General features: G+C 39.8%; 1 protein-coding gene across 2 annotated transcripts; it reads right to left on the bottom strand.

The window, feature by feature from the left end:
• Window positions 1-419: 419 nt before the first annotated feature.
• Window positions 420-11,957, bottom strand: puf60b (poly-U binding splicing factor b). 2 transcript variants are annotated; one of them, XM_016280009.1, is made up of 9 exons: window positions 11,865-11,957; window positions 10,773-10,855; window positions 10,210-10,305; window positions 5,150-5,239; window positions 4,161-4,211; window positions 2,798-2,959; window positions 1,900-1,992; window positions 945-1,158; window positions 420-629 (listed from the first exon to the last, which is right to left on the bottom strand). In XM_016280009.1, exons 3-9 carry the CDS (start codon window positions 10,288-10,290, stop codon window positions 421-423), a joined length of 900 nt encoding a protein of 299 aa, XP_016135495.1. In that variant the 5' UTR covers window positions 10,291-10,305; window positions 10,773-10,855; window positions 11,865-11,957; the 3' UTR covers window position 420. The 2 variants fall into 2 exon arrangements, with proteins under 2 accessions (XP_016135495.1, XP_016135496.1); XM_016280010.1 differs by lacking the exon at window positions 4,161-4,211.

Genomic DNA, 11,957 nt, shown 5'->3' with positions numbered 1-11,957 from the left:
TCAGTGACATTGTTTGGATTTGAAATCAAAATAATGGATAAATGTTGCGTTTGTGGTAAACAGCCACGGATCAGTAGCGGACTCCTGTGTGAAAGCTGCTTCCCCTCTCACAAGAGACACCTAAGAGGGGAATTCCCCCCATTTTCAATAATGAAATTCAGGCCCTGAATAAATGTCTAAAAATCCTGATTGGAGTATCACTATAAATAGTTATAAATGAAAAAAATCTTTAAAAAGATCGGTATCGGTGATCGGTATCAGCAGATACTGCTTTCTGTGATCGGCCTCAAAAATCCTGATCAGAGCACCCCTAAACATAGCTGTAATTGCATCAGCACATCAACAACAGCTTCTCTGAAATCTACCAAATCTCAGATATACCAATTTTTCCTATAATAGTAAACTAGTGTTCAGCCTGATCTAAGGGTTCATTCTCACCTGGGCAGTGATCTTGGCAGTCGCAGCAGCAGCCGCCACAGCTGCAGCAGCAGGCAGACCTCCAGGGGTTGTAGGTGTCAACAGAGGCATGGGAGGAGTAACAGCCTTCCCCACTCTTAGGTACTGACCTCCAAGGTCAAACAGGTTCATAGAAGAGACGGCATCCAGCGATGACTGAGGCTTTTCATATTCTACCCATGGTGAAATGGAGAAAGCGGTTCCTCAATCTAAGCTTATGGTATGTTTTCATACCTCACATTTCTGGAAGCTTTAGAAATATGTCTACACATTTGATTCTTGCATTATTCTTGCATATTTCAACTGGCCATGTCTATAAGTATAAAGCATGGCACAACTTCACTTGATATATCTGGATCTGGAAAAGACACCTCATAAACATATGATGCTGGAACACTGGAAATGAATAGTCAGTTGCACAAAAGTACAACTTACTGCAATGACTCAATTCTTCACATAGGGTTTACAGTGCTTTCTAGACAGCTCACCAATGAATCCGAAGCCCTTGTGCTTTCCCGTGGTGGGTTCCCGTGCCAGCATACAACTTTTTATCTTTCCGAAGGCCTCAAAGACACTCTTAATGTCGTCGTCAGATAGATCAGGATGGATACAGGCTACATAGATTCGGTTGTAGGCACGTGCCTCCTCTGCCAGTTGGTCGATGATGGGCTGCGCCTGTCCAATGTTACTTGGCCGCCCCACCTACAGTACACATACCAGCACAGGGGCCACTAAGTGGAAGTGTATGAAGTATTGAGTGTGTGCTTGTGAATGCAAATGCAAAAGTGGTTGAGAAAAGAAAGAAAAAAACCTGTACCGGTCTGAAAAGAGACTCAAGTACAGTAAAAGAAAAATATAATGCAGCTAATCCCTTTAACAAATGAAGTTATTCAAAATGCAGGAGGAAAAAACCTTGTATTGATGACAGCACTTTAACATTAGCTAATTCTTGCCTACAGATGGTCACTGTGAGAGCATGGATGTGTTAGATGACAAAAAAGTTGATTCATGAATGTAATATGTGTCTGTGATTGTTAAAAAACAGTTTTTTGGATTGGTGGTGTCTGTGCTGCAGTTGGGGCGGCCAAGCAAACACCAGCCAGGCGCAGCCCATCATCAGCACATCCCGGACAGAGAAGAGCCCGTCTCAAACAAACGTTCCCTCAGCAGCTCCTAGAGAAACGGAGCTCCGAAAACAAACAGTATGACAGTGTGGAAGCATGGCATTGCATACACTCACATTCAGGTTAGAGGAGAGATATGCACATGAAAATGAGAGCACTTACTCAAGTAACACACACACAACACGGGTACTGGCAGAGCTACAAAAAGTCTGCTTATAGCTTCTCTGAGTCATGCACACACAAAAGCAACAACAAAAAAAAGCACAAAAGCTCACTGTCAGAAAGCTGTTTAAGACTGATTGTCCTGTTTGGAACCCACCTTAATGTTCCTTCCACCCAGCATGACGGAGTTCATCTGCTCCAAGGCTAGCTGAGCTGCTTCAGGAACCTCATACTCCACAAAGGCAAAGCCCTGAAACAGATTTTTTTAATGTGTCCAAGGTTTACATGCTTTCTACGAGATATCAGCCTTTAAGAGCAGTGTGAATCTAACAAATGTCAGATTCAACACTGAAAATAAGAAATGTTTCTTAAGAACCAAATCAGCATATTAGAACCATTTATGAAGGATCATGTGACACTGAAGACTGGCATTATATTAGGCATTTCTTTTAAAAAAAGTTACTATTTTAAAATAGAAATACTGTAATCTAAATGTTATTTAACATAAAAGTACAACAAAAACAACCCCTTCTGTTTGCAAATGTATTATTTAAAGGGGCCCTATTCTGCTTTTTACATTACAAATCCCGCCCAAGGAATATAGAAAAAACATGAGCTTTGTGCGTGTGCGTTACCCGTCAAAAGGCTTATATAAATGCCGCAGAATAAGCCTTAAAATTTACCAGAGGTGCAACAGCGCGTTCATATAGGTTTTCAATGCAGAGTGCAAATGGCTGTCCATTTATTTGTGTTTTTAACTCAATGGGAGCGAAATGAAACTGTCTGAAACCAAAGTTGTCCGTCTCCCCTCTTCCCCCTCCACTCGCAGCGCACCATGCCCACTATTTTAGCATTTTTTTAAAAACTGTGGTGAGAACTAACCAGTGCTGAAGCAGGGGGGTTCATGACCCTTTTTTGACTGGAACTTCACAGACACAATTTTGGGGACACCTGAGACTTATATTACATCTTGTAAAGGGGTGTAATAGGGACCCTTTAATTAATTTACCAAATTTCGGACAAAAATATGACTCAAGACATGGGTCATAACATACCTTGTGTTTCATGGTGACAGAGTCCCAAGACATATCAATGCTCTTAATGGGACCAAAGGGGGCAAAGGCCTGTCGGATGGTATCTTCCCCCAGCTCGTAATAAATGGAGCCCACATACACACGACACATGATGGCCAGAGCTCGCTGCCTCTGTGCTGCCACCTGGCGGTCATGAAAGGAAGAGACAACAATAGAGAATATTAGCTACTGAACAATAAAAAAATAGAGGAAAGAAAACACTAAGCACCAAAGACAATGAGATAAAATATAGCAAGGGATTAAACATTTTTTTTAGCTTGTTTTAGTACTAGTTCCCACTTCATTTGGTCCTCTATGCTTACTCATTACTTCACTTACCATTAACGACAAGCACAGCAACGTGAATTAGGAACATGTGGCACAGCCCCTTCTTACCATTTCGAGAGTGCTGCTTGCACGTTCCTAAATTAGTGTGAGTGCTTGCAGACTAAAACATATAGAGTTATAACTGACCTAAATTCTGTCCAAGAATACTGATAGCCTAAACAGGTAACATGTGGAAGTAACCCCTAAATACCCTGGATAATGAGCGGAGGTGAAATCAGTTCTCTTTTCATGAGGTGAGCTTTTGGACTTACATATCAGATCACTGTTGAGGGAGAATCAGCACAAATCTATCCGTTTTACACTTTTAGTCCAACCAAACAACACATTTATCATTGTTTAATCATTATTTATAATTCAAGTTTTGGATTGCATGTCAGCCACATGACGAAAGTATACGATTACACACAAGGCTCACAGTTTAGGCAGATACAATTTGGATTGTCGTAGTGACCGCTAGCCCTCTTTCACAGCAGACAAAGGTGACATTTATATGCCACAGCATATTCACAAAGGAGAAATGGAGCATCCACACCATTCACAACACACAATTCCCACAAGACTTCTTAAGACAAATGGAGCTTTAGGTAGAAAAGTAAACTTTGATCAATGAGAAGTGACATGAGGGCGCACACACGGGTGGCCATGCAGTGATTCAGAATGGCAAATATGGAATGGACTGTCAGTAAATGAAGAATATCCTGTGTAATTGTCATATTACAAGTCCTCTATCCTGTTCCTGTGATTTAAAACAGCTCCCATGGCATTCATTAACACTGAAACAGTACAGTAAGTTCATGGAGGTAGTTCATGTTGTGTCATCTTGCATCCTGCTTAATGAAATGGGTGACCAAAAACAAACATTCCATTCACAACAAAGCCATGTCTGCTTTTTAAATATGCTGCTGCAAATGTCTAGTGTATCAGGCCAATGCCGGTTAAAGAAGGCTAACAGTCATACTAACGCGTACAGAAGGTAAATAATAGTTAATCTATTGACCGATTGTAAAGATGAGAGAGGATCTCCAAAGCCCATTGTCACTGCTGCCATCTGAAACACAGTAAAGATGGAAAAGTGCTGAAAAAGGTTAGATATCTCTTTTATCCTTTGCAGACAGACATAGTATTCCAGACAGTCTCTCTGACTGGTCAATGCCTCCGAATTCAACTTTAAACTCTGCCCACCTCATTAAAACACCACTTAATTTGACTGAAGACCTGAAACATTTGACAATTAAAGCAACAGAGATACTAATAGGCATTACGTTCAATGAAGGCGATGAGTAGGCTGCTCAGATTTTCCATCTGTTCACAAAGTCAAGAAATAAACTGAGCATAGGGTGTGCGTGTATGTTTCCTTTGGATAACTGCTGTTGACTCTTCAGACATTATGATGTCTGCTTGGGTAGTGCAGTACATACTGTGTCCAATTTCTAGATTTTGTTTGATTTTGATCAAACAGAAACACACTGCAGACCTCAACCAAACAGGCAGAGAGGGAGGGCAAACAAATGCATGAGGAGTTATTCCAGTGGAGTGTTTCAGTCTAATCTGACTAAATAAAGAGAGCATTCGCAAGACTTGTGATGTGTGAAAGAAATAAAACAGACAACCTGACCACCTAAGTGTAAAAACTTGCCATTATCAATAGGAATTTAAGGCTCGCAGGATTTGCCCTTACAGATATCACATTGTTTAAACTGATCATTTAAAATTTCCTGAATTTTCATGAATCCCTAATGTATAATTAAAAGACTATCACCCAATATTAAGAGAAATAATATGCAAGTCTGAAAGATCAGTTCCTTTTTTTACAGACTTGCTTCTGTCAATTCAGCATTATAAATCCTGCACCAGGAGGTGGCGCTATGTAGTTTCAGTTACGCTATTGGTTTGACAATCAAATGTTTCAATTCTCTCATAAGAAAACAACATTTACGTTGTAACATTTCAAGCATTTTGCATAATCAGATCAAAATATAAGCTCACCTGTAAGTTTGTGAGCTGCTGTTGCTGGTGGGCGATGGTCTGTTTCACTAAAACACTCTTGATACTCTGTTCCATGGCATACTTCTTAGCCTAAAAAAGAGAGACACAGGCTATTAACACAGGCTATTTCATTTATATCAATATAAGGGCACTATTCACCCAATTTTCATGTGCTACTTATCTGAGTGCTTATTATATTACAGTGCCATTTTTTAGCTTCAATTCATCATAATGGTGGACATGCTTGTTTGGAGGATTCCCCCCCCAATGCAACAGTCTATCAGAGACAGCTGCTGGTCAAGTTTGATTAAAAAGTGAGCCTAGAAAAAAACAAAACATTTGTACCCACAAGCCTACTAGGCATGGGCCGATTACCGGTTGGAGGATTCCCCCCCCCCCCAATGCAACAGTCTATCAGAGACAGCTGCTGGTCAAGTTTGATTAAAAAGTGAGCCTAGAAAAAACCAAAACATTTGTACCCACAAGCCTACTAGGCATGGGCCAATTACCGGTTTCAAGGTATACCGCGATTTGAAAATTTCACGGTTTCGTCTTCAGAAAAGTTTACGTGGTATTTTCTTTTAATCTCGTCTCTGTATAGTTCATATTAAAGCAGTGTTTCAGTGCAGCGCTGCTTTGTTTACAGCGGTAACCAATGAAACGCCGTCTGTGGTGTTCCAGAAGCGCCTCCCGCTGTCAGAGAGTGAATCTGCATCTCATTCAGAGCTCCTGCTGTTTGCTTCGTTCAGGCATGTAGTATAATTTCACAAAGATAGTCAGAACAGAACATTCTGTTTTTGCTTCAAACTGGGTTTTTAAATCAAATCATGTATATGAAATTATATAACTAAATGATATAAATGATGTATATGAATTATATAACTAAAATTAAATAACTGTAATTACAGATTTAGGTTAAATAAAGATGTCAGTCTTTATTTTACTTCTTTTTAGGAAACAAATCAAAGAAAAAATAAACATTCTACTGTTCCTAATATTCTGTATGTTGCTCAAAAACAAAATATATTGTGTTCAGCGGGAACATTTTTTTTTTACCCAGTCATTTAAAAATAACACATTTTCGAGCTGTAATGACAATACCGTGATATTTTTGCTTAAGGCTATAATTAGGGCTGTGCGATATGGAAAAAAAAAAAACGATTTCTTTGATTAATTTTGCGATTTTGATTTTAATCACGATTTTGACACACAGACATGCTTTACAGTCATTAATGCATTTAGTGTGAATTTGAAACATATTTCCAAAAGAAAACCAATTAGAGCTTCATCAAAAAGCTGTAACATGTCTCTAGAACAGATATAAGGCAAAATAATCACTAAGTAAAGGTGTAACAAAATGTCTCTAGAATAGACATATGGCAGAAAAAAAAATTCCTGTGTCCAGGGATTTTTTTTAGCCATACATTGGTCATAGAGCTCTTTGTGGCATTGCCTCGGATGTTAAACTAGATTTGTTGCGCCAAGTTCACACGTACTCCGTCTGCAGTGCGTATACAGCCTATGTGTATGCGGTGCAGAAGCAGCACGGACTCATTTTGCTTTCGCACAGGATGCGTTTGCAGTCCACTCCTGATCCGCAGCTGTTTACCACAAACACAACATTTATCCATTATTTTGATTTCAAATCCAAACGTTGTTTCTGAAAATACTTTTTCAGCATTGTGATTCTCTTATCACAGTACAGTAATACAATCTTTCATAGACATATTCACATTTAAACTCATAAAATAAATATAACTGTTTAACTACCACCACGAGTGCCATCTATTATTGCCTTGTTTATCTAAAAGTGCACTTTTCCTTGTTTTAAACCTAGCCAAAAAGCCATGTGTTGACTGTGAAACAGTAGACTTTATATGCATTTATGGTGTAATTACTAAATTTCCGTATCAATCCATGTAAATTTTTACTGCCAATAATGAGGTCACTTTAATTCAGCGTATGCAGCACAGCAGAAATAGACTCCGTGTGGAACGATCGCAGCATAACTGCTGCAGACGCACCGCTCCTGGAGCGCACTGCCGGACCGCAATAGTGTGCAGTGTGAACGCTCTGATCCGTTAACATGGGCGAGGAAAAAATACGCACCACAGACGGAGTGTGTGAACCTGGCGTTACGTTTGTATGACCGCCTGGTCTGTTCGGTTCTCGTGCTCCATTTAGGCGCGCTGCATTCTGAAAATCGCGCTATAAAGCGATTTAGAAATCGCACAAGCTCAAATCGCGATTTTATGACGATTTCGATTAATCGCACAGCCCTAGTTATCATACCGTCAATGTTTAACTACCACCACGAGTGCCATCTATTATTGCCTTGTTTATCTAAAAGTGCACTTTTCCTTGTTTTAAACCTAGCCAAAAAGCCATGTGTTGACTGTGAAACAGTAGACTTTATATGCATTTATGGTGTAATTACTAAATTTCCGTATCAATCCATGTAAATTTTTACTGCCAATAATGAGGTCACTTTAATTCAGCGTATGCAGCACAGCAGAAATAGACTCCGTGTGGAACGATCGCAGCATAACTGCTGCAGACGCATCGCTCCTGGAGCGCACTGCCGGACCGCAATAGTGTGCAGTGTGAACGCTCTGATCCGTTAACATGGGCGACAGAAACAATACTGTACTACATTGATGTTTCCTGTCCGCTTGATTTTTGAGTGGACTTTGCTGTTCCGATTCGCATGAACGGTATATGAGTGGAGAACTCACACGGGCCGTGAGCGACTGAGTGGAGCGCACACACGCATTGAGTGGATAATACACATTGCGTCACACCACGTGAAAGTGAAACCTGAGCGTTGAACTCATTTTCGGCAGCCGGAATTTCAGTGCATCTCTAATTAAGCCCCTGAAGTGAGACACAGGAAACAGAAATACTGCAAAATAATAATAATAACGCGACTAAATGAGACGAAATAACGTTATAACATTTAGTTTCGTCTCGTTTTGGTCAACGAAAATGAAGAGACATTTTAGCATAGTTTTTATTTTGTAAACCACATTTAGTCTCGTTTTTATTCGTCAACAATATTGCATTATACATTTAATTATAGTCAATGTCACATGACCAGCATTTACGTTGCGTCTCGTCTTCATCACATGATAAAGGTTCGTTGACGACGATATTTAGTCATAATTTTCGTTGACGAAAGCAACACTACCCACTACTTTCCCTCTCATGTCTCTAACAAAGATATAAAAGTCCAAAACACTATGATGTGTGATGTGTCGTTCGCGAACGAGCCAGCTCTAAAGGGGCGGTCACACTAGACTTTGAACGTGCAAAATGTTTTCGGACGCCGCTGCGAATATGGGCGGGAGCAGGATATGACATCACGCGCCAAGGTTTCCCCTCAGTTATCACAACATGGATTCCGATGTGCTTGTACTGTGTCTTTTACGACGGCGTCGAAAGCGTCTGGAAAGGAGAAGGCTGTGGGTTCACCCTATTCTACTCGACCTGGATTGAGCAGGGTGAGTTCCATTCTTTAATTCAGGAGCTTCGGCTGGATGAGGATCGCCACAAGGAGTACTTTCGGCTCTGTCATATTTTATTACAATTTTTTTAAACTATGGTGAATAAACTGTATTAATGAATGAAATGTTCAAGGTGTCTGAATAAATTAAGGTTTGACTGTACATATATATTACATTTTTAAGTGCTGTAGGTTTTTCCCTTTAAATAGGCAATTTTATGTTCTAGTTCTTGAGGCGTGCAAAATTTATTTTAAAATGATTCTGAAAATATAAATATAAAATAACAAACAACATTAAGTAATTTAATAATAATACACTTGTGTATAGTAATTTTATTGTACTCTTGTCTCTCTATATCATCTGTTCCTGTTTCCATTGACAAAGCAAACCATACAGCTTCTTTTTTTATTTGATTTTTATAATCTTTTAAAGATGTATTATATAAAATAGGATGCTGCACTACGGCTAAAATTAGCGCTTCCTCCATTTTTGAATTTCTGTACAGAGTACACGCAGTGACGTATCGATCTTCTACTGGTCACACGTCTTCACGTGATGCGAATTCGCAGGTCAGAGTTCACCAAACTTGAACTTTGGAATGCAGCGAAATGCAAAATTTTTCGCATGAGCTTGCGTTTCCGGTCTTACGCAATGGAAATCAAATCAATGGAACGAAAAGTGCAATGTGACCGCCACTTAAGAGCCGATTCTTTGCAGCGAACGAGAAGAGCCGACTCCAGTCGGGGAGAGCAGAATCTTCAGCCGGAGTCTTCTAATTTAAGCCAATTTAGCAATTGTAAATGGTTTGTGTTGGTAAGCCATTTTTTTTATTCAGTGTTTTCATAAAAGCCTTATTTTTATGAATTTTTTCGTTACAAAAAAAAACAAAAACACACTCCTACTCACATGGGAGGATAGACTAAGATCATACTATTATGTGAAAGAAGGAAGGGGGACACATGCTCCGAAGATAGGGAGTGTAGTGGTAAAGGCCAGGTACACAGAACGAAAGAGAGAGGCGGGGGATCCGGATTTAAACGCAAGCGCGTTGATTAAGGTAGGAAGACACTGTATTGTTGCAACATCGGTCCCCTCAGAGAGAGTCTTCTCAAAAACAGGACAAATAATCACAGAGAGGAGAAATCGCATCAGCACATCCAAGCTGAGGCATCTGATATTTCTGAATGCCAACCTGCACTAAAGACAACTACATTGTCTTAATGTTAAGACTTTTGCCTTTATTTATTTGCTGTGGTTCTGTGTTCAATTGTTCAGTTAAAGTTTTATTAAAAAGTTAAATAATAGTAACTGCATTTTTTGTAACGAAAAAATGCATAAAAATAAGGCTATTATAAAAACACTGAATAGAAAATTGATTACCAATACACAAACCATTCACGACTGCTAAATTGGGCTAAAATAGAAGGCTAAAATAGCCATCCGAGTGATACCAAATGAAGAGCTATTTGGGAGCCGTAAAAGCCAGCTCTTCTAAGGGAGCTGAGCCAAAAGAGCCGGACTTCCCATCACTACAAAACACTAAAGATCTCTTATTACCTTCTGTAGCGCCTCCTGTTGCTCTGGAGTAAGAGGCGGTAATACGAGCTTTGCACCTGTGCCTTGTCCATTCTCCATCATCAGACCTTTGCCTCACTGAGAAATCATAGACATGGAATGAAAAAGACAGCACATATTCAAGTATTTCCAGACCAGATATTCTACTCAGCAACCATTCGCACATTTGAATTTATGACTTCATCAATCTATAGCATGCCCTAAATAGGTACAAACTGAATATATATTAGGGATGTTCATTTCGGTTATTTTTCCTAACCGACGCTGGTTAACCGACAAGATTATTTTAAATTAGAATTGAACTAAATTAGAAAGGATAAGTGTCTGTGACCCGTTAAAAATACTAACATTTCTTTCCCGGGGACTAATTTTACATGCACAAAAAGCAGCAAACAACAGAACATGAGGATTCACATGGGCATCATATCACATCATGCACCCGCAGCACTTCTGCGAGCGGAGAAAAACATAAAGCTAGGCTATATATGTTCATCAAAACCAAATGTATTGTAAATGATATGCCAAGGAGAGATTTTGCAGCTTACCTATGAGGCGAACCGTATTACGCCAACCAGGATTGTGAAGTCGTAGAGACTTGCTGGCAAAGCACTCACAATTTTACAATGATCTGTGGTTCATGGAAAGGCACACATCATAATAATTTAAAATCACTGTCCAAGTGCAATATAAGAAGAAGCTGTGGATAGCTGAATGACTTTCTTCCATAGAACACAAAAGCCTTAGTCACCAATTACATTCACCCAATCATCTCCTTTTGTGTTCCCCAGGAGAAAGCCAATCACATAGATTTGTACACAATTCTAGGGTGACAATTCTAGGGGAGCTATGCCTTCAAGCAACTGCTAGTCATTATCATATCTCCAGTATCACTACGCTGTCTGTCCTGACAGTAGCATGGTGCTAAAATACTGTATGCTCTTCGTGTTCAATCTAACTTACTAACGTTACTAGATTATTTCATCTGAAAGATGCAAACTGGTCCAATCAGAATGAAACATAAAACTGCTTCACAAGGAAACAGTGTTCATACTGAAAACAGTGTTCACTTAAAAACCGTTACAAGAAACACTGCACAACTGGACAATTCATTGGAACCTGCTTTTGCGTTTTGGCTTTTCTGCCATTCTTGGCTTAACGTAAACACAAAATCATCACTAAAGTGACCTGAGGGTTTTTGCACCTGCAGATAGCTATACATCAACACCGAAAGGTTAAAGGCACGACAGTGGCGCGCTTGTACTGGTAACGTACATTACACCAGCAGCGGTGCTAGCTGACTTACAGCTGATAAATACACTGATTTAGGCTAGCGGCGCAGGATTCATGAGCTTACTATCTATATGCGTCTCAAACAAACTGTAGCCGTTCCGTAATATAAGGTAAATCCTAGATATCCCCAGAAAAAGCACGAATGAAAAGGAGAGGAATATGCTAGCCTGGTTAGCAATGAACAGAAGCTAGCGAGCCTTCATGCAGGCCTCGTGTATGCACGACTTGAGATATATCGAAACAGTAAGATGTTTATTTCGACTAAACTCACTCAGAGTTAACTATAAGCATGGAGATGTTAAACATATTTCTATACTGAAGTAAACGTGTTAGGTAATGATCATTACCGCAGTGTTCCGCGTTACCGCCATATAGTGATCCACATTGAGGACTCTGCAGAAACACAGAGACACAGCGGAACCTGGAGCGGCTCGCGCCTG

The sequence above is a fragment of the Sinocyclocheilus grahami genome, unplaced genomic scaffold (assembly GCF_001515645.1).
Source record: "Sinocyclocheilus grahami isolate Dianchi unplaced genomic scaffold, SAMN03320097.WGS_v1.1 scaffold136.1, whole genome shotgun sequence".
In the NCBI taxonomy this organism is placed as follows: Eukaryota; Metazoa; Chordata; class Actinopteri; order Cypriniformes; family Cyprinidae; genus Sinocyclocheilus; species Sinocyclocheilus grahami.
This window is presented reverse-complemented; position numbering and strand designations above follow the sequence as displayed.

What these genes read in the sequence shown, in the direction of transcription:
- puf60b (XM_016280009.1), bottom strand. Translation starts at nt 10,290, where the DNA reads ATGATGGAGAATGGACAAGGCACAGGTGCAAAGCTCGTATTACCGCCT. An exon ending in AGCAGCTCACAAACTTACAG is followed by an intron (nt 4,212 to 5,149) that starts GTGAGCTTATAT and finishes ACTGTGTTTCAG; the next exon opens with ATGGCAGCAGTGACAATGGG. An exon ending in CAAGGGCTTCGGATTCATTG is followed by an intron (nt 630 to 944) that starts GTGAGCTGTCTA and finishes CACCATGGGTAG; the next exon opens with AATATGAAAAGCCTCAGTCA.